The sequence below is a fragment of the Ovis canadensis genome, chromosome 23, assembly GCF_042477335.2.
Source record: "Ovis canadensis isolate MfBH-ARS-UI-01 breed Bighorn chromosome 23, ARS-UI_OviCan_v2, whole genome shotgun sequence".
NCBI lineage: Eukaryota > Metazoa > Chordata > Mammalia > Artiodactyla > Bovidae > Ovis > Ovis canadensis.
In genome coordinates, this window is record NC_091267.1 from 20,828,048 (window position 1) to 20,855,947 (window position 27,900).

General features: G+C 41.6%; 1 protein-coding gene across 1 annotated transcript in view; it reads right to left on the bottom strand.

The window, feature by feature from the left end:
* Window positions 1–11,000: 11,000 nt before the first annotated feature.
* Window positions 11,001–27,900, bottom strand: part of DOK6 (docking protein 6) — a 404,688-nt gene continuing 387,788 nt past the window's right edge. The window contains exon 8 of the mRNA XM_069569174.1: window positions 11,001–11,949. Coding sequence (XP_069425275.1) covers window positions 11,810–11,949 — 140 coding nt within the window. The 3' untranslated portion in view covers window positions 11,001–11,809. The remainder of the gene's footprint in view (window positions 11,950–27,900) is intronic.

Genomic DNA, 27,900 nt, shown 5'->3' on the forward strand with positions numbered 1-27,900 from the left:
TTTGACGATCAGCTTTCTTCACAGTCCAATTCTCACATCCATACATGACCACTGGAAAAACCATAGCCTTGACTAGATGGACCTTTGTTGGCAAAGTAATGTCTCTGTTTTGAATATGCTATCTAGGTTGGTCATAACTTTCCTTCCAAGGAGTAAGCATCTTTTAATTTCATGGCTGCAGTCACCATCTGCAGTGATTTTAGAGCCCCCCAAAATAAAGTCTGACACTGTTTCCCCATCTATTTCCCATGAAGTGATGGGATCAGATGCCATGATCTTCGTTTTCTGAATGTTGAGCTTTAAGCCAACTTTTTCCCTCTCCACTTTCACTTTCATCAAGAGGCTTTTTAGTTCCTCTTCACTTTCTGCCATAAGGGTGGTGTTATCTGCATATTTTGAGCACCCTCTTCCAACAACACAAGAGAAGACTCTACACATGGACATCACCAGATGGTCAACACAGAAATCAGATGGATTATATTCTTTGCAGCCAAAGATGGAGAAGCTCTATACAGTCAACAAAAATAAGACCAGGAGCTGACTGTGGCTCAGATCATGAACTCCTTGTTACCAAATTCAGACTTAAATTGAAGAAAGTAGGGAAAACCGATAGACCATTCAGGTATGACCTAAATCAAATCCCTTATGATTATACAGTGGAAGTGATAAATAGACTTAAGGGCCTAGATGTGATAGATAGAGTGCCTGATGAACTATGGAATGAGGTTCCTGACATTGTACAGGAGACAGGGATCAAGACCATCCCCATGGAAAAGGAATGCAAAAAAGCACAATGGCTGTCTGAGGAGGCCTTACAAATAGCTGTGAAAAGAAGAGAAGCAAAAAGCAAAGGAGAAAAGGAAAGATATAAGCCTCTGAATGCAGAGTTCCAAAGAATAGCAAGAAGAGATAAGAAAGCCTTCCTCAGCGATCAATGCAAAGAAATAGAGGAAAACAACAGAATGGGAAGGACTAGAGATCTCTTCGAGAAATTAGAGAAACTCTACTTAGGTCTCTGAAATAAAAATGTATTTGTTAAAAAACTATAAATTTCAAAAATAGCAAGGTCCTTAAAACATTTTTTTAATGAATATTGAAACAAAGAAGGATCAAGTGACATTAGCTGAACAGCGCTAAACTGAATATACCTGCTTCATAACTTGAAATCCATCCATTTCCTTAAATAGTGAGTTCCTTAAAGGATGATCCAAGTCTTATTCTCTTTTGAATACCCAGCTCTTAGAAGATTCAATTAATGTTTTTTAAAATTAAATTTTGAGATAGTAGGTTTTTTTTCTTTTGGCTACCTTATAATCAAAGTTTGCAAATATTCAGAAGAGTATTAGGTATGTAGAACAGGTCTCTGTAAAATTCACACAGACATAGAAAGTGATGGAGAGCCCGTATGTGTCTTATGTACATATTTGCATCAGGAGGAATAGAGGATTTTAGAGAAAGTGGTTTAGCAAAATTTATGACTGAAATAGCAAGAAGTATTTTTGGAGTTATGTTAGACTGCTGCTGCTGCTGCTGCTAAGTCACTTCAGTCTCTGTGTGACCCCATAGACTATGCTGCTTAATAATTTCTTGTGATTAAAAAAAAAGGTGGGTCTAAATATTTAGAGAGAAAGAGATAGAAAAGAAGGAAGAGGAGGGGGGAAGAGGAAGGGGGAGGAGGGGGAAGGTGGGAAAGGAGGGGGAGGAGGGGGAAGTTGGGAAAAGAGGGGGAAGTTGGGAAAAGAGGGGGAGGAGGTGAGGGTGGGAAAGGAGGGAGAGGAGGAGAGGGTGGAAAAGGAGGGGGAGGATAGGAAAGGAGGGGGAGGGTGGGAAAGGAGGAGGGGGAGGGTGGGTAAGGAGGGGGAGAGTGGATAAGGAGGGGGAGGAGGGGGAGGGTGGGAAAGGAGGGAGAGGGTGGGAAAGCAGAGAAAGGAGGGGGAAAGTGGGAAAGGAGGGGGAGGGTGTGAAGGAGGGGGAGGGTGGGAAAGGAGGGGGAGTGTGGGAAAGGAAGGGGAGGAGGGGAAGGGTGGGAAATGAGGGGGAAGAGGGGTAGGAGGGGGAGGAGGGGGAAAGGAGGGGGAGGGGCAGAAAGTGGGAAAGGGGGAGGGGGAGAGGGTGGGAAAGGAGGGGGAGGGTGGGAAAGGAAGGGGAGGAGGGGAAGGGTGGGAAATGAGGGGGAAGAGGCTGAGGAGGGGGAGGAGGGGGAAAGGAGGGGGAGGGTGGGAAAGGAAGGGGAGGAGGGAGAGTGTGGGAAAGGAAGGAGAGGAGGGGGAGGGTGGGAAAGGAGGGAAAAGAGGGGGAGGAGGGAGAAAGGAGGGAGAGGGCAGAAGGTGGGAAAGGAGGGGAAGGAGGGGGAGAGGGTGGGAAAGGAGGAGGAGGAGGGGGAAGGTGAAAAGGAGGGGCAGGGTAGGAAAGGAGGGGGAAGGGGGGGAGGGTGGGGGAAGAGGAAATGCAGAGAAACAGTTTTGAGAAAGGGATTTGGGGAGCCTGATGAGGCTGGTCTTTCTTCCTTTCCCTGCACCCTTATTTCTAGTCATCTCAGGTTTTGCGTGGAAGCCACACGCTTTGCCATCAGAGCTCACACCTGGCACTGATACGTATCAAGAATATTTCAAAGGAGGTGAGAACAAGAGCCAAGAGGTATGGGCTGTCCTGTACTCATGTTCTGTTGGTAGCAAGCATTCAGGAAGTACTTATCCACTGACTCGCTTTTGCGATTATACAAACCAGCAGCCTGATTTCCTAAAATACCTAGATATTAGGATAATTCATGTTTCCATGAATATTTAGATACTCTATCTAGTTCTTGCTCAAACATTGATTTTAAAAATTACCATATGGATATCAAAATTAGGTATATTGGTCTAATATTTTCTTGAATACTTGGAAATAAAGATAGCAGTTTTTCCATCTTGGGAGAATTACCAGATTTGGTTTTTTTGTACATTACAAAAATAGCATAGTAATTGCTTTTGGGCTGTACCCTCCGACCTGCATTTATTCAATGTCTTGCTGCTGCTAAGTCGCTTCAGTCATGTCCGACTCTGTGCGACCCCAGAGACGCCAACCCACCAGGATCCCCCGTCCCTGGGATTCTCCAGGCAAGAATACTGGAGTGGGTTGCCATCTCCTTCTCCAATGCATGAAAGTGAAAAGTGAAAGTGAAGTCACTCAGTCGTGTCCGACTCTTAGAGACCCCATGGACTGCAGCCTACCAGGCTCCTCTGTCCATGGGATTTTCCAGGCAGGAGTACTGGAGTGGGGCGCCATTGCCTTCTCCACTCAATGTCTTATGTCGGCTCTAAACTTATACAAGCTTTTGTAATTTTCATACGCTTTCCCCAGTAAACATGATCCCCATGATTTTAATAGTGACAGAAAGGGAAAGAAAACTCCATCAAGTTCACATCAATTTGCTCTGGAAGCACATAGAAGTCATAGACAGAAGCAGCTGTTTCATTCAGCATTTAGAAAGAATGAGTGTTTGCACCACCATCGCCCTCCTAAGCATTTTCAGCCTTCTACTGGCTGCGCAGAATTGAAAACAATCATACATTTTTCATTGCTGTCCTCCAATTCATGACCTTGCCAGACCTGCTTGAAGCAGGACATTTCAGCACTAGGACTGACCTCGTACTTCAAGCTTCCTCTCCCGTTTTGATTTCTATGATACTATGGAAGCTTCACTTTCTCTCTCTAAAGCCATGACTCTACAAAAGGACAAAAATATTCCTAACTAATTTGGTAATAGCGAATAAGAAATGCCCAGCTAATATTTAAAGATTAAGTTTGAGAAACAGATTCTGCAAGTCTAAATCCAAGTCACAAAGGATTCTGTGTCACAAGAGAGAAAGTAGTAAAGAAAGCCACTGATGTCTAGCACAGTCATGACCACACACATTTCACTTTGGACGTTCAATCCTTTTCTACCAAATGCTCATTTTCAATAATTTTCTTTATTTATTAGAGGATGAGCATGGTTCTGGAGGAAAGCTGTTTTCTAGTTGTCTGACACTGCGAAAGCCACTTAAAAATTCTGGATATGGCTTCACTAGTAAATGTGTTGATTGCCAATGTCATTTTCAACATTGATATTCTATGATTCTGTCAAACCAGAGTCAACCTAATAAAAATTATATTATACCAGAGTTAGGAAAACACTGGAAATGCATAATAAACTCTCAGTAACCGTACATTAAATAAAGGCCTTCTTTTACTTTATTTTGAAAATAGCAAGCCAGTAAGTGAAGGAATAAGTGACATTTTAAAGGTTAGCAGAATATGATTGTCAAAATTCTGTTTAATTACATAGTTACAGCTCATCACACAATAACAAAAATTAAGGAAATCATATACTATTACAGTTTCAACAATATCAAATAACTTGTGAGTAAAAACTATCAATTTAGATGTTCAAAGTCTTGATCATGCAAAGTTGTATTCTTGAACTGCTTTTCCTTTTTTACAGTGGGGTGGGGGAAATTTTAATACTGTGCAACTATAACATCTTCCTGGTAGTCATATCTTTTGTAAATTGCTTAAAATTATGAATAAGATGTTAATAAGTTTCCTCTATTAAGAATTGAGATATAGAAACTATGAATTCAGAAGATGGTAATTCTTGAGCTATGCATTTCATGTATTTTACCAAGGGGAATAATCACACAGACAGATTTTTAAATAATTTAATTTCCTAATTTTATTATTGCCGCATTATAATAATATTTTCTGTTCTGCCAGAAATTCACATTTAGTTTCCAGGGACAGCTCTTTCCTTGCATTCGTTTTCCAAAGGTGGCCCAATGTTAAGTAGAGATGTCCCCAAACTGTTATTTATCTGGGATAAATTGTGATTCAAGATAAAGGATGTCAAATCACATATTTTCCAAAAGAAGCAAATTTGCAATGGATATTTTATTTCTTAACAAGGGCCTAGTGTCCAGTTATTTACCAAAATGCTCATAAACAGTAAATGGAATCAATGACAAATGACATATGTTTACAATGTACCGTATAAAACTTCACAAAGTATATATAAATTAATTTAAAAGAGTTTTACATAAAGCAAACATATAGCACACAATTTAATATAGTTTGAAGATTCATAGGGATGAGGAATTTACAAGATGGGATAATTCTGTGTAGACCTAAGAAAAAGATCATTGTAGTGGAACATAGACTGTAGGTAAAAAGTCAAAAATGTGTGTGCGTGACAGAAAGATAGGGCATGTGTAGAGTGAGAGAGAGGTTCTCTGCAGGTCTCCTGTTGTCTGCAGTAAAGATGGTACTGGCTTTCATGCATTATTTATTGTCAAGGGGTAGACTGATTTGTTGCTATGATTTATATACTGCCTGCTATAACTAAAATAATTGTATCATAACTGGAAAGAAATTCTATTTCAGGTTGTCACAAAAAGTTGGAGCTCCATTTTGCCCCCCTCTGCCCACCGATACAGCCATATATATTTGTGATAAAAGAAAGCATTGTTCCTTGAATTATGCAATATATATGTAAATCTAAATTTTATTAATCAAATTATTTGTCAACCTATATCAGTCATACTAATTTCAAATTCATATTTAATATTAAGATACCCCTGTCATTTTCACTTTTCCTGCCTTTTCAGCTTCTGTCAAATAGTTAATGATATTGAAACACCATAAAAACCTTCTTATAATTTTTTTTTGAGAGAAATCCTACAGTGACTTAAAAAAAATTCTTTAAATCATCTCAGTTTTCTTTTCCTCCTGAATTTAGGTTTTAAATGTCAGATTTCTGAAAATAAGCAACTCTTATGAGTCTTATGTGGATCATTTGAGTGTTAAGATAGTAATCAAGTTCCAGCATGAACACAACTACAGAGCTAGCATGGAGACCTTGTGCCATTTGACTCACAATTCTGTGTCTACAAAAAGGGTTGAATTTATGTTCCTTAAAACCATCCTAAAATCAGAGCACAGACTGAAAAAGCTAACTGTGTCAGCTACTAAACCTACCAAAATAACTATTAGAAAATTTAAATCCAGTCAGTTTTCTTCAAACCAGAATAGCAGGCAGAGAAAACAAAGCAAAATAAAAATTTGCTAGGTAGAATTAGTAGAATAAAGTTGGTGTATTTTGATTACAAATGTATTTTTCCTCTCCTTTAAGTGTATACAAGATGTTAAAATCTTCAACAAGAGAAAAGTGTATGAAAATCACAAGTAAAATGTGTTTTTCATATTATTTAATAATTTAACTTATTTACTTATCTAAAGTTAATTTAAATAATTGCCTACTGAAGTATGTAAGAAAAAACTTGATATTTAAGGTATTTTAATGTAAAAAAATGCCATTCCCCAAATTTCAGTTGAAAATGGAAGCTTTTTGAGTTCCCAGGAAAAAAAATGTAGCCTAGATATTATTATCTAACAAAGCTGTGACAATTGAAATAAATAATGAAACAAAAGTGCTACAGAGTGATAAAGATCCCGGAAACAATACTCATAAATATATATGATGAACTGGCAGGAATACAAAACATAGACATCTACTTAATTTTTTTTGTTCAACTATCACATTAGGATAAGTAAATCTGGATTTCCAACAAAGAACTCAGTAATACTATAAAAGTAATAAAACTTATCTTAATCACTTATGACCTACAACCAGTCTAATGAATTGCCTCATCAAGCCTTTCTATTGAACTAGTGGTGATGGGTTCAGGAAGAGTTAGAAACATCTGAAAAACATCTGAAAAACAGGGAGAGACACTTACACGTGCAAGGGCCTATTTACTTGTGTGGCATTTCTCAGCTCCCACCATGTCTCACTGGGAGATGCCATGGAGCCAAGGAAACATTCCTGGATTAGAAGCCTGAAACGAGGCAGGACTGTTCCTGACCATTTCTTTGCCTTTACATGAATTACAATACCAACAGGTTTGGGTTTTCTCCTGAGCAGAGCATAAAGTGGAAATGTTCTCCTACGTGATTGCTTTCAGAGCTGGCTAGCATTCCATCTATCTAGAAAGGGTGTCCAACATCTAATGATACTTCCCCAAGAAGTATCCTGTGTCTCCACTAATTGTAATAGTTGCAGAAATGTACAACAAAGATTCACATTCTCAGGTAAGAAAGGGAGGATTTGTGGTCATTTCAGAAAGCAAAAGTGGGTGACTCTTTCCAATAGACTGATAGGGAACACACATGTGAGGCTGTTGACCTTTTAATTAGCCCCCAAGCAGTGTCACAGCTAATAGACCTTTGTGTTGAAACTCAAATGAGGTTGACTGTACAGAGATGATCGTGTTACTGAAGAGATGTTTAACCATGGGTGTTTTGTGATACACATTCTTTTGTGTGCGATAATGTTCACTAAACCGAAGGAAGCATACTTGATACGTGTTGTCTTTCTGTGGTGACTTCAAAACCTGATAAACTGACGTCTTCTTTTGATTGCATACTTAGTGTGAGGTGAAACTAGTAAAGGCCACATCTGTGACATAGAACTGAGGTCAGAATGTGAAGACAGCAGAGTCTGGGGTCATGCTGGACACTTCCCTGGAGTCTTTGTAACTTTGTCTGAACTGTTGCTCTCCTGACTCATCCCGTCATCTTGTTCTGCCCACCTCCAGGGGACACTGCACTCCACACGTTACATAGGCTAGAGGCATATTACCTGCTATAATTATTAACATAGGTCCAGTGGCAAATTTTTATCTATTTTGAGAAGGCCAAGGTCAGGGGATTGTCAAGTATATTAATAATTGGTAAAGTAATTTGAAATTGAAAGGTATTCAAAGTCATCACTGATTTGGAGAAAATGTCTAATTTTCACTTTGAGCAGTTTTCAGTATAATATTTGCTATAAGACACAAAGTGTTAGAGGCCTAAGTTCAGCCCCACTGAATGTAGACTGCACATTTATTGTGCTGTGTTGTAAAAATAAAATCTGGACTATAATTTTTTTTTACAAGAATATAATTTTCTCAGCTTCTTTTCACTGTAGCATTAGCAGTCCATTTTAGTAAATGGCTAAAATAACCTAGGGAGTAGGGTACTCATGCTTTTTACTGATTTTCTGAGATTCTGGCCAAAGAATGAGGGGCAGACATCAATTTTTATATTTTTAATATCTACTATAAAGATACCACATGCAATAAATTGGATTTGTAGAAACTACTAATAGTGCAAAGTTATTTACCCATCCACTGCTTCTATGCTGGACAAAAAGAATAAGTGGTTAATCATTTTATAGGTGATAAATTATTTTCAAAACATAATTGCCCAGTGAAGACAGAGGAAAATTGTATAAGATACAAGGACTAGCACTTTTTCACTACTTGGTGAAAAAGATGAGGTTTACTTTTAATAAATACATTTCACTTTATTTCACATGCTCTATCAAACAGCATCTTCCCTAACATATAAGTAAATAGGTATTTCTTATTTCATTAAGTTCAAATGGCAGTAGTGGCCAAAACCTACTGATTCATAAGTATTTATTGTATAAACAATTTAGTTCTGATTAGTATCATTTGATGAATAAGTGAAAGAAATGTTTTCTTTTTCCCTCCCACCAGGATAAAAAACCATTGGGTCACAGTTATTTTGTACTTCTCTGCATAAATATAACCTCATGGCTTGGTCGTGTGTACAGCAATTAATATTATCAGAAGAAAAAACGGGGACATAAAAAAATAAATCCCTTCAGATAATCTTTCCATGAAATATGTGTGTCTTCCAGGCTTTCTCTGCGCTCAGAAGAGCCTCTGTGACTTGTGTTGGGTTCTTTGACCACGAGTTTCTTCCAACCCGATGTGGGAATTCTGACCACCTTCATCCACCTGTCTAAATCTGGGTGGAAAGCCATCTGAGTTTCAGAAGGAGTCAAAAGATGTTTTTGGTTTGTAACTGTCACTACCTCATGATGAAAAAGTCACATGTATATTAAAGAAGAAGATAGTTTCTGAAGGGAGAGAAATGCTTGCAAAGTGTAGAGGCATCTTTAGTCAAAAACCTACAACCTCGAGTGAGCTGGATACACGCCTATGACCCCTCTTCTGACTGCTATGGTTCTGGCTTTACGAAGTTCCAGCAGACTGGTTCAGTAACTTCATCTTTGGTTTGTGTAGAACATTTATCTGCTTGTCACGCTGATTACAATGTGCATTGCCTTATGCCAAGTATATTAGGTTAATATAAATTGTCCTATCTGTTCATTTAACAGTTTCGACTTAGTTACAATTTTAAGTATAGCTAGAGGAGTAGGCTAGAATAAGTCTCCAAAAATTTACCACGAAATCTTTTATAGCATTATTCTCATTGTGATAAGATTGGGTTAAGGACACAGGAAGGAAATTTCTCTCTCACTGACTCCTTTTATGACATGATTCTCTGAATGAACTGGCCCAAGGTTATGCCTGATCTTTGGGACCCCTCCTCAGTTACACTCACTGGTAATGATCACAAGCAAATGGCCTTCTGGAAACTACTTCATGCAGGTATCCTGTCTCCCGCCAAACAGACACAAGAGCAGACTCGTCTAATCAGCAGAATCTCCCCCTCCCGGCCCCCTCCCCAGACCTGCTGTCTGTACTGCTGGCACATTAATAACGCTGAGACGTAAATCAGGACCTCTGAGGGTCTCTCCCCCTAAGTCCCTTGTAGAAACTTGTGGTCTCTAGGCAACAGCTCTACCGAGTGAGCCGCAGGAGGCTTGCTGTGAACGCGGCACCACTAGGAGCTGGGCTCAAATGGTCTCAGCCAGGAGTCGCTCTGATGTGTTTCTTTAAGGGCATTTCCAACGCAAATGCCACGTGCTCAGGTAATTCGGAGGTGTTCAACCCTGGAAGCTGGGACTTCAGGGAAGGCTGTATGAACATCAGCAACCCATCTCCTGCTCTTCTGCTGTGTCAGCAAAAGTCACAGCACAGAGCGTTTGAGTAATTTTCTTTTTACCCCTGAAAGCTTAGGATAATTATTTTTCACAACCACATTAACTCTTATGATTAGCATCTTGATGGCATTTTCAAACTCATCTGAGAGATGTGGAGAGTCTAGGTAGTGGCTATAAGTGTGAAATTTTTCAAGGAGGGACTGGATACTGCTTTTATCTAGTAGTAACTGTCTATAATGAACTGTCAATCTGCATTCAAGCTATGCCCATGGGTGAAAGAACAGTCTCATCACAGGTCAGCAAATCAGGTACCCTTTCAATAGACTAACTTTGAAAGCTTAAACAATTTTGATATTGAAAAAAAAATCAGGTTTTCATCTTACAAGACCTAGGATCATGGTTCTTTAAATCCACCTTGGAGTGTTGGGAGCTGACCATTTTAGGCATGTGGCATCAGACAATTCAGGCAGAATGATTTTTATTTTTACTTGAGTAAACTCTAAACTAGAAAAAAATATCTATGTTGACCTGAATTAGCCAAACTTCTCCAGTTCATGTGGGAATCACCACTTCCTTTTAAACCTTATAGGTCTGTCATTAGTCTCAGGGATGAAAAAACTTTTTGTTGTTGTTGGATACATTTTCTCTTATAATCCCAGCCAACCCATATCCAGTCAAAGGAGAGTAAAACCCAGCTAATTCTGGTTATGTAGTAATTACAAGCCCCTGATGGCTATCTGAGAACAGCATCTCTAATGCTTAAGAATGATACCTACCATCCTTTCCATGCTCTTCTTCTCTTGACTGCAAAATGTCTGAGTTCTTTTAAAGTGTATTTTTTTCCCCCTTAATCAGATTGTCATTTAGAGTCCTTTTCCTCCACGTTAAGTGGAAGCTGATTGGGGATCACACCCTATCTTCCCATGTAGCTCAGAGGGGGCCCAAGGGAGAAACATCATCAACAACAAGGGGTACTTAAACAGAAAGACAGGGCCGTGACGTGACGAGCAGGATAGCCAGATTGCTTCCTTCGCTTCCAGAGTAGTTCCCCGTTCTCACACTGTCACCTCCGTTTGTCATAGGAGCAGACGTGAATACATAAATACTTTGCTGATAAGAAGCCTTTTTTTTTTTTTACAGGACTATTTTAAAAATAGTTATTCAACATAACAATCTTAATTTTAATGCACCAAATTACAGTTTTCAACAATTTAAGTGAGCATATCCTGTCACTCTCGGCACACATGGATATATACGTGTTAGATATAGATGGATACAGCAATATCCATATCTGTATTTGTCTACAGACACACACACACACACACACACACACACACAGCACACACACAGAATAGAGCTACAAGGCCCTGGGTAATAGTGTTCTAAATTTTGTGTTCCCTTAACTGTCACTGGGCTTACTTATATGGAGAGTTGTGATACCATTTGTAGAGCTTACTGAATTTGTCCCTGTTGAAACTCTCCAAGCCACACAGCTTGTGGCGGGTCACCTTTCTGCCCAAAGACAGACCTCTCATCAGGTGGGAGGACTGAGCCCAGAGTAATAATGCCAGGGGTAATGCCCTCACCCAGGTCTGGTCCAGTCCAGCTTGGCAACTTCTCACCCTGCCCAGGTTCCTGCTGCTGTCAGACCCAAAGAATTTTATTTAAATGACTGTTCAGACGATTTGAATTCTATTTTTGTAAAACACCGACTCCCCCCCCTCCCCCCCACCCCATCCCAAGAAACTCAATAAATAAAGGACTTAGCCACAGAATCAAGGGAGCAGAACTCCAGTTTTGAACCTTCTACCGGGACTGGGGCCAGACCCGACCCAGGTCAATGTTCCCTGCAGTTGGTCCTCAGAGGGCGCATGCCCCGCAGGCAGGCGGTCCGGACAGACGGTCTCTCTGGTCTCAGCCTCGCCCTGGGTGTCACTGGATGAGGCTGGAACTGTAGCTGAAGCCGTAGCTGCTGGAGCGCGATAGGGCCGGCTGCGTCTCCTCGCTCTGCTCCGAGGCATAGCTGGGGAAGGTCTGCGCACGTGACATCTTCGAGGGCCCGAAACCGTGACCTGGAGGGGACAGAAGGAGAGCTGTTACGGGGGGGCTGGCTTGGTACCGGGGGCTGGCTCCGAGGGGCGCCGGGCGAGGGGGCAGCGAGCGCCCAGCGGCTGGTTCCTGGGGGGTGGCTAGGATGTGGTCTTCAGGGCCCAGTTTTGGACCCGGGTGGTGTCAGAAATTCTGGATGCCGGAGAGCTAGGGAGGACTTTCTAGGGATCTCAGACTTCTACTGTCCTTCAGTCTCTGGAACAAAAGCACAAAATCTCCCCCCACGACCAAAAGCTGCTTTTGGTGGAGAATCTGTAAACGCCTTCTTTTCTTTGATGGTCCCTTTTCAGCATACAGGAAAGAATGATACACTCCTTAAAACCTTTTTGAGCAGCCAACTTCATTTTATCCTAACCAGTGTCAATATCAGGAAAAAATACACAGGGGGATAGCGTTTCAGGAGCCCAGGTGAGTAAAGGCACCCACTTCATGATGCAGTTATTAACCCAGTTAGAGTGGTCTAAAAGCTAACTCTTATGGACAATTTATTAAAAAATATATATATATCTACGATTTTATAGCATAGATGTAAACCTGCGGTGAGAACTTTAATGCAAAATCCAAAGGTGATTACTGGGAAACTAATGGCACCCCACTCCAGTACTCTTGCCTGGGAAATCCCATGGATGAAGGAGCCTGGTAGGCTGCAGTCCATGGGGTCGCTGAGTCGAATAGGACTGAGCGACTTCACTTTCACTTTTCAATTTCATGCATTGGAGGAGGAAATGGCAAGCCACTCCAGTGTTCTTGCCTGGAGAATCTCAGGGATGGGGGAGCCTGGTGGGCTGCCGTCTATGGGGTCGCACAGAGTCGGACATGACTGAAGCAACTTAGCAGCAGCAGCAGCAGTGGAATGCTAACATCAGGAGAAAGGATGCATTCTCTGGCCTCAAGTGGACTTCCCAGGTGTCTGTTCTAAATGAATCAGGATTGTTCTTCGCACATGAGGATGAGTATCTGATGGATGAGCTCAGTGCAGAGAGAAGATGGAATAGATGCGGTGTGCTGTGCTCTCGGACCATCTGCATCACACAAAGCAAGAAACGCACTGAGTCTGGTTGATACGTTTTCTGGTCTCTGTGGCGAGAAACCCAGGGAAGACGGTCTGCTAAGACAGAAAGAGCAAACTCTGCTCCCTTTACAAGCTTACGCGCTTAAAGCCGGTCTCAGCATCTTCGGGTGTGTCTGAGGACCCAGAACCCTATCCTTGTTGAGATGTGGGGAGGAAATGCAGATACATCGGGTAATAATAAAAAGCTAATTAAAGTGGTAGAATCTCCTAACATTAAGAAAAATCGTGAGAACGGAGCCTTCTGTTCGAGGTAAATACCCTTTTAGGGGCACTGTTAGCCCGGTTCTCTGGGTGAGCCTCAGAGCAGGGCAGGGCGGAGAGGGCCCCACCGCCCCTGCCAGCCTGCGCATCTCCCGGCCTCCAGAACTTCGCACTCCCTCTCCTCCCTCTCCGGGTCCAGAAACCCCGTCTCCTCTCTCTGCTCCTTCAGGCCTGAGGGTGGCGGGCTGCCTTGCTTCTGCCTGTCGCTCATGTGTCCTCATCGGCTCAGTACCTGGATCCACAGCTCATCCAAACCTCAGCTGAACGTGTCTTCTCTTTCCTGTTGGACCATGAAGATGCTGTGAGGAAAGGGAAGCTGGGTGTTGGGGGGAAGATGGAGCCACCAGAGGCGAGGTCAGGAGTGGGGTCTGGGGAGCTGGCCCCGCGTGACCGGCTGTAACTGACTTTGAGAGACTACTGGTGTCTGGGTTTGTCCGTTCCCTTCTCTGCACGGTCTGTATGACAGCAGTGGTATAATATGGCTTTTTGAGTCTGAAATCAGTGTGTATCAATTAAATTCATACATGTAAAATGCATCGTCCCTGGTGGCTCAGTGGTAAAGGGTTTGCCTGCCAGTGTAGGAGATGTAGGTTTGATCCCTGGGATGGGAAGATCTCCTGGAGAAGGAGTTGGCAGCCCACTCCAGTATTCTTGCCTAGAGAATCCCATGGACAGAGGAGCCTGGTGGGCTCCCGTCCAAAGGGCCACAGAGTCAGGCATGACTTAGCGACTAGACAATAACAAGTCTGTCATCCTAGCAAGAAACAGATGCCATGAGGGCCCTCCTCCAGTAGGGCCACCACAGGGGCAGTCAGTGAAGACTTCCCTAAGGAGGTGGCCTTTTTACATGGTGCTTGTATGACAGGGTTAGGATACACTGACCTGATACTGGAAACTTCACTTAAAATTTTAAAGTTTGCTTCCTTATCTCACCATTGACTTGCTGGATGATAATTCATAGTTCTTATAGGAGGAGAGACTAGCATTCATGAGCAAAAACCAGTTGGAAGTCCTAATGTTAAGACCATGTTACTGGCCTTGGTTTTACCTTGTTACTTAAAAAAAAAAAATTAGAAATATCTGAAAGAGAGCAATGTGACAGCATACCTTTAGTTCACATTACTTGTGGCCTGAAGGCTAAGGTTGGAGTTGTGAAGATAGAAGCGTCTTTGCCCACCCACACAGGTTTTGACCCTGGAATCTTGGTGTAAAACTTCAGTCATTTAAGTAACATTTGCCAAGCAGCTACTAAAACAGTTCAAGATTCCACAGGGAAGACAAAGTAGTGGAAACCACGGTCCCTGCGTTTCTGGGGTCCACAAGCTGCTTTGGGACACTCATTAGACAGGGACAGGCAGCAGCAGACAGCCAGTGCAGGGTCTGCGCAGCCAGTGCTGTCTGGGAGCAAAGCGGGATGCCAGCGTGGCCCATGGGCTTGGTTCCAGGGCTGTACACGTCAGTCCAGCCATCACAGTGATCCCTGCTCCAGACTGTGCAGACCCGCCAAGCCCTCAACGGAAACAGCCCTGAGTTCAAATCCAGCCCTACTATCCCTTTTTGAGCCTCATTTTCTTGCACAGACAGGACACACTTTCCTAAGGTTTTTTTTTTTGGGGGGGGGGTCATGCTACATGGCATGTGCAATCTTAGTTCCCCAACCAGGGATCGAACCCCAACCCTTGCCCCCTGTAGTGGAAGCACAGAGTCTTAACCACTGGACCACTGGGGAAGTCCCCTTCCTAAGGCATTTTGAGGGTTAAACAAAACAACAGGTAGCACAATGGGAAAAGAATCTGCCTGCAGTGCAGGAGACCCAGGTTAGATCCCTGGGTCGCGACAATCCCCTGGAGGAGGAAATGGCAACCCACTCCAGTATTCTTGCCTGGAAAATTCTATGGACAGAGAAGCCTGGCAGGGGTCATGGGATTGCAAAGAGTTGGATATGACTGAACACACACACATACTTTCAAACGAAACAACATACAGGAAAACACTTGGGGTGGTAGGTGCCTAATAAATGTTAGTTTTTCCCCTTCTTTCTACATTGAATGCGTCCACACTCTTGTCTGACTTCCTATTCAGTGTCTATACTTTCTCCATCATCGCTGTGTGCCGTCCTCATTATGACAGGCTTTGAATATTGTTCTCATTCAGTCATCTTGAAGATTTCATCATCTCCTCTACAAAGAGTTTCTAGTCTAATTGGAAATGGTGAATTTTTCTTACCTCAGTCATGTCTTTACAGTTGATAAGTGATGCTATTTAATACTTATCACAAAAATAATATACTTCAATCTGAGCTGAACTTATGCTTAATAAATGCTGTTTGATTTTGGCAACTATGAGTATGGGAAGAAAAGAGAGAAATAATTAATCATTTTCTCAACGTTCATTTGAATTCTGCCCCTAGGCACTGTTGATGAAAACAAAACAAAAAACAGAAATCAACTTTGTGGCTTAAAAACTTCCTGGAATAGACCTGTTCACTCCACTCAACAGAGACTCTATTTCAGTTCTTTCTAAACTTCCCCTCCGGTGCCTTGCGCTCAGTCCTGTCTGACTCTGTACGACCCCATGGACTGCAGCCCGACAGCCTCCAGGCAAGAACACTGGAATGGGTTACCGTGCCCTCCTCCAGGGGATCAGGGACTATTATTTTCTTGACTTTTTCTCTGGGAGGTATTTGTACTTGCTAATGAAATTCTTTAATTTGCTTTAAGATTACATAAAATGATTAGACATAATGTGTAATTTTTCATCTTCAATTATCAAAAAAGGAAAATTTTAAAAGTTCATGCTACCATGTTTCTGATATAAATTGCATCACACTAATTTACATTCCCACCTAGAGGGTATTAAAATACTTTTTATCCTAATGTTAGATAGATCTGGATTATTAGATTAAAAAATTCTGCCAACTTGAAGGATAAAAAATTGCATCTTGTTTAATTTCTTTTTGCTACAATTAAGTGTTTAACTTTTGTAGTCAAGTGTTTGTGGTTTCTGGTTTTGTGTCTTGAAATAAGTCCTTCTTTTATCACCTTATTAAAATATTTTCTTACAAGTTGTTTTCACATTTTCATAAATTTCCTCTACTATCTTCAGCTTTTTAATTCATTGTAAATCTCTCTCGGTTCCTGCCCTGAGGATCCTGTGTTGTGCGATGGTTGATCGTGTTAGCTCTGACGGAAGAGGACACGGGTTTGCGTTCTCACTCTGTCCCTTGACACTTCTGTCCCTCAAGTGTATAATGGCAGTTGTAATAGTTTCTGTCAATAGGATCATGTGCTAAATGTGTTAATTCATGATAGCACAGTCTCATAGTGTATTACATTCGTGTGTGTATCACACAGGATTAACACTGAGAGCAGGGTATACTGTGGTACACACACACGCAGCCCACCAGTTCAGTCTTCACAGCCGGCTACTGGGGAGAAGCAAAGCGTTTCCAGTAACACCTCTCATTAATCCTTTGTTATGAGGTTCATGAGTCTCAGTGTGGGTATTTTTCCGAAGGCGTCATGAGGTTTTTTTTTGTTCAATCAAGGAACAAAGGTGTCTAATTTCTGGGAAATACTTCTGAATTATTATTATAATTTTGGTTGATTATTTCCCTCCCACCATTTTTCTCTGCCCTCTCTCCCACCTTTGTTCTTTTTCTAACCTTCTATTATGTATATGTTCCAGGGCTGTTCTAACAGTTTTCCGGTCTTTTCCATCTTCACTCTCTTTTGTGCTGCTTTATTTTGTGGATTTGAGGTTTACTTTACCTTCCAAGCTTACTAAATTATAAAAAAGATTCTGCTACTCTAATTTTAATTTCAAAAACCTTTCTTTTCCCTTTGTCCTTCCCTGCTTTGTTCTCCTTTCTTTAATATACATTCATATATTTTGTTATTCATCATGGCACTTTCACCCCCAAAATGATGGACCTTTTTGGCTTATTTCGTAAGTAGATATTTAAATATTCCTTTTTTTTTTTTTAGGTTCTCAGCCTTTTAATGCATTTAGCATCTGAGGGATGTAGACTTCTCTGAAGATTTTGGGAACCAAAACACTTGGATTCTAGAGGCTTGCGCTAATGGTTATCTCACAGACACTCCCTCCGTCTCTCCCTCTGTCTCTGAGAAGCAGCACATGGCTGTTCATTTCCTGACGGAGAGCTCCCGGGACTTGGATGTTTGCGATGGATGCCCTTTATCTTTGGAACCCCTTCCTTCCCTCATTGGCAGAATCCAAATCTCTGGGCCTTCCGCCACTCATCTCTTTAAAGATTAGAACATTTTGAATGGAAAAATGCATATTATTTAATTCTATGTAGTACCCTCCTCTAGTTACGAAAAACTGATGAGTTAGCAGCCACATTCTCATGCTGGGAAAAGAAAAATCAAACACAATATCCTTCTAATACTTTAATTTGCCTTAAAGATGGTTTAATTTGATTCAGACAGAATTATGTTTTTTAATACCCATTTCATAAATTTTCTAGATCAAAAATAGTCTTCTATTATTTTGGTTGATGTACCATTTATTTATTCCTGTTGCGTACATTTCATTTCTCTTGTATTCTAATTACCTACTGGGATCTAATTTTATACAGCTGTGATATTAATTTTCTACAACTGTAAAATTTAGTTGAACTCTGTCAGTGGACTGCATTTGAGTAGCTGTGGAATTTGTAAGCAATCTGTGGCAGCTGATAAAATGGTAAATATTAACATGGGATAATCAAAGTTGAAACAGTAGAGAATAAAAATTATTCTATTAACTAGTGAAAAAAAGTTATTAATGGTGCTCAAAAAGAGGAATGGGACAATATTATAAAAATTAGATATATTTAGTTTTTGAGCTATAAATTTTTCATTGCTATTTTCAAGAGTTTAGGTATAAATTTTTTAATATAATGTTAATATAAATTTGTTTAGTTGCTAAGTTGTGTCCAGCTCTTTTATGACCCCATGAACTGTAGCTTGCCAGGCTCCTCTGTCCGTGGGATTTCTCAGGCAAGAATATTGGAGTGGGATGCCATTTCCTTCTCTGTTAATATAAATGAGTTACATATTGATACACCTTTTTCCCATTTTGAATGTATTTATAGAAAGTTTTAGCAATCAAAGAACTATTAAGGATCATGAAGCAGGGTGTGCCCAGTTCAAGCTGAGATCGGCAGAACTAGTATCTGAAGCATTTTAACAAATTTGCTACCTAGTCACATTAATTGCCTGCAAAGTAATTACAAGAATACATATCAGCTGATCATCCTTAAGATGACATCTTAAGGAGAAGATGGAGAATTTCATTTGCTGTAATTCTTCTCTAAAGATTTTAAACAAATGCATAGAAACACTTTTCCAAGAGAGTGAGGCTTTCCTATATAGTATACGAGATTTATTATGAGTTATAAATTATAGATTTGATTTACAACAGAAATAGAAAAAATTGAATGTCACATACATTTACACAGGAGGAAGTTTGCAAAAAAAAAAAAAAAGACTAAATTGAGGGAGATAAACAAGTTGACTGAAAATTTGCTGCCAGGTTTTCATATAACGTGGTGCAGTTTTATTCTGCGGTGGATACAATGAGCTTGCATTTAGTCTGAGGACTCGGAGATGAGTTTGAGGATGTGTGTCCAGAAACCTGCTTAGCACTCAACACATCTGATTTCTCATCTCATCCTATGAAGAAATTTGCCTTGAACTTCTCCTACTAGTAAGGATTAGGTTGATTTTTCAGAGACCTGGGAAACATTCTGATAACCACAAACAAAATTATGTCTTCTTAGGTTTTCTAAAAATACTTATTTGACAGTGTTGGGGTCTTAGTTGTGGGCCCTTAGTTCCCTGACTAGGGATCGAACCCACAGCCCCTCTATTGGAAGGCGGATTCTTAGTCACCGGACTACCAGGGATGTCTCTGTCTTCTTAGATTTGTAAACGTTTTGTTTGTCTGCATAAGACCACAGTACCCAAACAGTCATGGCTTTCAGACTCTGTATCTCATCATTAGGAATCAGGCCCTCCTGATGCTCATGATGAAAGATAAAGCTCTGGATGGTGAGTTGTAGCAGGTGAGATGGAAGCATGGAGAGGGCACACCCTGGGGAGTCTGTTACATCTTATGAAGCCGACTGGATTTTTTTTCTAATGGATGAGGAAGAGTTTTGAATGATTTGAAGATGAGTGATTGGATCAGAGTTGCTGGCTTACTCAATGAGACTACAGAGGAGCTGTTGGCAATCCTTTCCCACCACACAACTGAGAGATAAAATTCAGCCCCAGAGAGAACAATTTCTCAGAGAAGGTGTTTCGAAGGTAGAAAGAAGCCTCTGATTTTATGTACATTTCCTTAGGTTTACTTATCATTCTTCCTTATTATCTCCAGCTAATCAGCATTCCTCCAAGTCCAATAACAGAGATGAAAACTGCTGGTATCAACTTGCACAAGAATGAGGCCAAAATGAGTGGGTGTAGTGAGAAGTGAGGATGTTTATTCTTGCTGCGAAAGACTTATGAGTACCTCTCAGTATAATTATATTCAATATTTTAAGTTTCCTCATGTAGTCAATAAACTGCGAGGATTTCAGAACCTGGAAATCTGAAGCCTAGAGTTTCTGGTTAGTAGTGCTTCCTGGTAGGCCGATATTGCAGTGATTTCTCTAGTTGCTTTGAAAATAGCCAGATAAATAGAGAATAGGAGATCTGCGATTCATGAAAATGGAGTTAGGGAGTATAGAGCAAAGGAGGTGATGTGGACATTTCTTTTATGAAAAAGTACTGCCAAAATTCCAAAGCACTTTTCCAGGCGGGCTGAGAAATTGTTGGTATGCATTTTACCATCCGTGTACCCAGCAGACAGCAATGAAAGCCGTCTTAATCCCCAGTTAGTTTTTAATTAAAAAAATTAATTTTATTGTGTTTTTTGGCTGTGTTGAGTCTTTGTTGCTGTGCAGGTTTTCTGTTTAGGGTGAGAGGGGGCCACAGGCTCCTCCTGTGATACTCGTTGCAGGGCACCAGCCCCCGGGCGGACGGTCTTCAGTAGCTGTGGCTCCGAGGCTCGGTAGCTGTGGCGCATGGGCTCAGTTGCCCCGGAACTTGGGATCTTCCCGGACCAAGGAGCAAACCCACGTCCCCTGCACTGGCAGGTGGATTCCCAACCACTGGACCACCAGGCAAGCCCTTTTAATTTTTAATTAGTTATCTTTATGTTAGCTCTGTGAGAGATTGAAATGTATTTTCATCAGTTATTTTTTTTAACAGTAGTACTCATGTCAAAAGGCTGAACGATGTTTGTGGAATTATTGCCATTGTATAATGTCACGTTGCCTGTAGTCATATCACTGAAAACAGGCTAGGACAGGGAAGGGTTGGGAGCACAGCCACTGAGGCTGGTACTGGCCTCACTGGGTGACCTCGGGTCGGATACGATTGGGCATTAAGTAGCTGAGTGCTCGGGTCATGATATTACTGCTCATTAATATGGAGCACTAACTGTGTCCCAGGAAGTGGCAGAGGTTTCACTTGCATTGATTGACTTAATCCACCTGGTAGCCCTGCAGGACTGGCCCTCTTGCCCTCTCTCCTGGGCACACAGACACCATGGTTGGAGGCCAGGCTGCTGGCTCTAAACACTTCAGTGACCCCAGAAAGTTGTCTACCCCACAGTTAGCACAACAACCAGAGAAAGAGGCATGATTTTGAAAACAAAAACATATTTTAGAGGCAAGGGAGCAAGCAGGCCTCATGGCTTTTTTTTTTTTTTCTTATAATTCCCCTCAGTTATATTCATTTTCTAAAGAGCACAGGATAATCTGAATTACTTGTATTTCATGTTTCTTGATAATAAGAATATGGAGATTCACTGTTTTTTCCCCCCAAAAGTCTATATTTCTTTATGTTTTACTTCAATTTTATAATTGTGAAACTCAGAAGTGTTAGTTTTTATCTTTTTCTTTTTTAATATTTAACAATCACTTACTAAAATAGCCTCAATGGTAGAGAATCTGCCTGCCATGCAATCGAGATGCAGATTTGATTCCTGGGTCAGGAAGATCCCCTAGAGAAGGAAATGGTAACCTACTCCAGTGTTCTTGCCGGGAAAATCCCATGGACAGAGGAGCCTGACAGACTATAGTCCATGGGGTTGCAAAGAGTTGGACATGACTGAAGTGACTCAGTAGCAGTAGCAGCTTCTAGAAATAGGATGCTAAATCTTATAAAATTATCAGTAACCCCTTTGGATTGATCTTAGATTATGTCCAAAATGGTGAATTGGCCATTGTTACCAAATTCACTCATTTTCACTACCGCTGTGGAACATAATATTTTAATGAAAACCATTTATGTTTACATAATTAATAACATTAACTTAGTATAAATTGATACATCATGTAAAAATTAAAATTTGTAATGAAGTCAGAGACAGAACAGCTTTATGGTTGCTCAAGTCTTCATGCCTCTATATAAGCCTATTCTAATTCTTATCGACTTCGAAAAACTTCTAGTTCTGGGAAATTTGGCCAGCTCTTTAAGGAAACATACTAGTTTATATTGTTTCCTATGTGATATATAAAAATAAATTGCAAAGACCTTGAAAAGAAGTGAAAAAATAAGCATTAAAGATCATTAGAAAGAAACTTAGGAAAATAGTTCAAATTGGGAGATTTTTCTAAGTATAAAAGCAATTGAAGTTAAAATACAGGATCATTTGTCACTGTTTGACACCAAGTCTAAAAGGATGAAATTTTGAGTTTAACCCCCCTGAAGCTGGACAGCATTCAGTTCTTTGAAGCCTCAATTTTAATGACTTTCCCAGGAAAGCATTCATTAGCTCTCATTTATATGTCAGAAAACATTTCAGCTGGGCTGATTCACTGAGGGGTCCTGATAGTGGTGGTGAGGGGCCTTGAAGTGGTCATAAAACTATTTTTGTTAAAAAATTTACAGGAAGTTACTTTTTTACCTAAGACAAGGCTGCCCAATGTGAGTACATTGTCTACTTTCTTTGCTTTGGATGGATATATAAGTATAAATATATATGGGCTTCCCTAGTTTTGGTAGTGGCAAAGAATCTGACTGCCAGTGCAGAAGATGCAAGAGACATGGGTTCAATCCCTGGGTCGGAAAGATCCCCTGAAGGAGGGTATGGCAACCCACTCCAGTATTCTTGCCTGGGAAATCCCATGGACAGAGGAGCCTGGTGGGTTACAGTCCACGTGGCCACAAAGAGTCAGATAAGACTGAGCAACTGAGCCCATACACACATAAATATATATTTGTGTGTATATATATATTTGTTTCAGGCTGGTAATACTATCATCTGACGATTGCAACTTTGGGTCTTGAGTCATGTGTATTTTTAAAACAGCATTTTTTTTAATAGACAACGCATTCCAAACATGAATCCAATGAAATGATAATGAAAGAATCAGTGAAGATGCGTGTAGCAACTAAGACAAAGAACAGGTATCTCGCAGGAGCTGGAAACACGGAATCATAGACAAGGGACCAGGAGGACGCTGAACAAAGAGAAAGGAGAGCATTTCCGCTTGACCCCTTGAATTCCATGCAGTCCTGTATGAATTCGGCCACAGCAAATAGGCCCTCCTGTTTCCTTTCATCAGGAGGAGATTAGAAATTGTCATTCTTAGAAAGAAAATGAAGCTGAGAAGTTCAGCTGCGTAAGAAACATATTCCTCTCAGCCTGGGAGATGGGAGCTTGGACCTTGAGAACTGCTGCTTTGGGCAGACCAGCAGCCTTTCCTTGGTTTACGCCTCGAGCAGAGTTACCAGACAGCAGTGAAAATGGTTTCGGCAGGCTTAGAAACACACTGAGATGGCAGAGTACTACACCTTTTAGAAACGCTGAGGAGAAACTGGATGGGGCACACAGGAACGTTAAATAATTTGGGGTGTGATAGACTTGAGTTCAGCATCCTGCTGTAACTGAAGCCTGAGGTTCCTCTCTGTCTGTGGGATGAGAAGGGGCCTAGAAACCCCCCAGAGCCTTGAAGCAGAAGTGAGACAGTAACTAAACCAGCACAGGGGGCGGATCCCCCCATGGTGCGCTAATGCCTTCATTTCTGCTTCCCTTTTATTTGCAATGTGTTTCTAGATATTGTTGAATTGACTCAACGAGGCGCTGATACACTGGAGAGATAATTTTTTTTTCTAAAAATGGAGGAGGGAAAAGTGAGTTGCTTTGGGGGTTCTTGTTTGGAAAAGCCTGACAGCTGGAGGTCTGATGGCTGCAAGTTCTCTGTCACCTACGGACAAAGAATGAGAGGCTTTAAAAATGAAGAAAATGTTCGTGCCTCTTCATCTTGGCATTGGTCGCTGAAACAGGAGAGCGTGGCCAGGAGACAAAAGCTTGTCTGGTACTGAGAAGGGGTGTTTCAACACTGAACACAGGATTCTTGCCTAGTTTCCTGGCCTCCTGGACTTGCTGTTTTGGTGAGCAGCACCCATCAACGGGACAGCCCGGGTCAGCGAGCTGCGGCCGGTCTGGTCTGAGGGCTCTGCCACCATTAGCCACTGAGTCCTGCAGTTTCTTCCTCCCTGAAGCCTCGTGAATCCACGTGCTTTCTTCGTGCTCACTCCCTTCACCCTAAATTTCCCACCAGGTTTATGGCTGCAGCCGCCCATCTGGTCTTCCTGACAGCAGTGTCTCCCTTCTCGGATCTGTTCTTTGTGGGGGTGACTGTGAGCATCGGGGCGTCCCTCCCCTCCACACCGGTCCAGGATAAAGGCAGACTCGCCTGCACAGCACCTATGTATACAGGGTCCTCAGTGCTGGTGACACGGGTGTGATTAGAGGACTCTTTACTCAACCCCCACGTGCAAAATCCATCAGTTCCACCCCTTTCCAATAAAACTCCTCGTAAAAAACATTGTTTCATTTATAAATAAGCTCTAGACTTCCTCTAGGGCTTCCTTTTCAGGGAGGGGGATGTATTTCCCTTTTATTGATTTATTTAAATTAATTTTTACAGGCGTGTAGTTGGGATGAGGCTGGGAGAGCAGGCGTGGAGGTGGAGATTGGGAAAAGATGAAGCTGGAGAAGTGAGCGTGGCTCAAATTGCGTGAATATATGTGGAACCCAGGGCTTTCTTTTAACCAGACTGTTAAGCCTCAGACTCTCTCATACATAACATATGTTTATAAACATGTCAGAACTTCCCCTGATGACTCTGATTTCAGCGTGCTCCACCCCACCTCGGCTCCCCCAGCCCCTTTCAAAAGGACACGCAGTTCCCCAGGAAGGCAGTTCCCTGCCTGTGGCCTGGGCTCCTTCCCCCCGCGGCAGTGTGCCCCCTCGCCCTCTTTTGCACCCACTCTTTCAAACTGGTTCCTGTTTTTCTTAAAGAATTCACGTAGGACGCCTCAGAGAGTTCTGCACACCATCTCACCTGGCCTGATCCTGAGCCGCTACATGGCACTCTTACCCTCTCCTGCGTATCCAGCTCACCTCTTAACTCTTTGCCTTCATATCTCCTCTGTGAGCTTATCCTGAATGTGAGGAAAGAAGGTCTATTTACCTTTGTGTCTGTGGAGCTTGTGAAAGGCCAGGCTCCCAGAGGGCACTCAGTAAATGTTAATGCATAAAACTGTGAGAAATGCATGCAGCAGCTCTATGCAGAGAAGGTAGACTCATGTCTCATGGATCTCCTTGCACATGTTTGGTGGTCAGTAATTACTTTGTTGAATCAGAATAATTGAACGATATGGCCTGGTTCTGGCCAACTGGGAAATGATAATCCTTTTAAAAATAAGAACTTTAATAATAGTGTAAGACTATATATGATTGTCAAATGTATGCCATAGGTGTATAGGAGAATGAGGAAATGATTATTTTTAGCTGCCTCATAATATACTGATCTCAACAAATATACCAGTTTAAAAGGTTTTTCACAATCTAAACAGATGTGAGTTGAGTGGAAAAATGAGGAAAGTAAGAGTTTGCTGGTAGACAATCCTGTCTGAGCCTCCCTCCCCTCTGCGTGTTTTGTGAGCAAAGGCAGGGAGGGCCCTTGTTCTGAAAGATGGAACAAGCATCTCCCTCTGGAGACGAGGGAAGATTATGTCCCTCACAGTAAGGATGTCTCCCTCTGGGACAAAGTGTGGGCTGGATCATAAAATACAAGGGTTCCCTATGCTGTGATTCCTTTCCTGTAACACAACCTTCTTCATATTGGGTGTCACCTGGCCCTCTCTGCACCTCCCTGTGAGAAATGGGACTCAGGAACCCGACAGAAATGCTGGTGCACTGGCTAATACTATTGCTCTGAGTAATAAAGCTTCCTGGGTCTCTGATCCAGGCATCCCGCCTCTCCTGCTGGCATCCATGAAACTGCGGCAGGCCGACTGGCCAGCTGGTACAGGGCGTGAAATCTTAGACCCTCACAGTTCTCGACAGTATTAATACATAGTGATGCTTAATGCTTTTTTACCGTAAGGGTGGGCTTCCCTCGTGGCTTAGATGGTAAAGAATCTGCCAGCAATGTGGGAGACCTGGGTTCGATCTCTGGGTTGGGAAGATCCCCTGGAGGAGGACATGGCAACCCGCTCTAGTGCTTTTGCCTGGAGAATCCCAGGGACAGAGGAGCCCGGCGGGCTACAGTCCACCGGGTCACAAAGACTTGGGCATGACTAAGCGACTAAGCAGAGCACGGCATAAAGGCAGTGACTCCCAGTTTCTGTTGGATTTTTACACTGACTTATTATTTAGTAATACTTTGCTAAGCTTCAGTGAAATTCTTCCTTTTGTGAAATCATCATGGCTTTATGAAATAATTTCATGATAGTGACCAGCAGCACAGTTTCAGAGAGAGAGCTGAATAACTCCTTGATATGTGAGAGAGAGAGAAAGAAAGAATATGGATATGTTGGAATTCTTACTGGAGAACAGAAAATTAGGTGAGTGGTTCTCTTACCACTCAAATGCATGGGGAAGAAATAATTATTAATGGAAATTAATTTCCAATAAAGGTAGTCCAGTCATCTAAGAAGAATTATCCAAACTGTTTCTTATAAGGCACATAGATTTTTGTTGCTGCTACTGCTTTGATGTGGGGAATCTCTTTTTCAGATATTTTTTTTAAACAATAGCATGCTCTCAATGTAAAAATAAAATGGGGGATAAAAATCAGAGTGCTTATTTGATTTTCCCAGCGAAAAAAGAAACACTTGTTTTAGGACAAACACAAAGCAGAGAAAATGAATGATTCCTGCAGTTTTAGAATGAAGCTTTTATCTTGTTAGAGTCTTTGTTAAGAACAGCGAAAAGCAAGTTTAAATTCTGAATATGGAAAATTGTTCTCGAAGATTTTCTGCCCTTTAAAATTGCTCTGAGAGATGATTGCTACACCACAATAGGGAGCTTTAAAGATAGAAAATAAAGAGATTACAGGGTAAATAGCCTGCAAGCTGTGATGGTTAACATTCAGGGGATGCGTCACTGGTGAATATATCATTTATCAGAGTTCTTTGGTGAATATAGTTTCCTTTGTTTCCTTGACAGACAGTTAAACTGAACTGAGAAGATGCAGTCAATGTATTTTAGAATGTCCTGTTAACCACTGTCAGAATGTGGAGTGGACAGCAGAGAAACATGGCCCATACAGGAAGCATGGTGCAGGGGCTGTGAGAAGCTGGTTGACAATCAGACAGCTCTGTCTATTGATAACTTTCAGTTACCGACTCGGTTCATTATTCTTAAGCATTTTAACCACTACGTGTCATTTTCACAGGATGGTTGAAATGTGAGTTGATTGAAAAAATTTGATCCTATAATAAGTGACTGGTCGATGATTGTTATTGATATTCACAAACTTTTGAATGATTTTCCCTTTCGTTTAATAACAAAAGGTCCTGACAGTGTTTATGTATTGCATCTGTATGTTTAAATTTAAATTTACCAGTTAAAGTTAGCACGGGCTTCCCTTGTGGCTCAGCTGGTAAAAAATCTGCCTGCAATGCAGGAGACTTAGGTTCAATCCCTGGGTTGGGAAGATCCCCTGGAGAAGGGAAAGGCTACCCACTCTAGTATTCTTGCCTGGATAATTCCATGGACTGAATAGTCCATGGGGTCACAAAGAGTCAGACATGACTGAGCAACTTTCAAAGTCAGCACAACTTTAAATCTCTTGAGTAGAAAGAGATATGGTATAAAAGCAGTAATCAGTGTGTGTTCAGTGGCTTGATCGTATCTGACTCTTTGTGACCCCGTGGACTGTAGCCCACCAGGCTCCTCCATCCACTCCTGGTGGTACCGCTGGACACCTGGGTGTACTTTTTAAGAATATTTTTTGCTTCTGTAAATATAGGCAGACATTCTCTGATACCAGTACCAATGACAGTAAAACCGAAACTCTTGTATATGTGCAAAATGTTTCTTTTTGGTCTCTTTTCACATTGTTTCATGAAGCCTGCCCGGTGGAGAACTACTTGTAGATGTCCTTGGGGTTGTGCCGCCGTGTCTGGCAGCCTTGCAGGGAGGGAGCGCCTGCAGGCTGGGTGGTCTTTGCTGAGTGTGAACTTGGCTGGGCCACAGCCCTGGTTTCAATCAAACACTAACTTAAGTG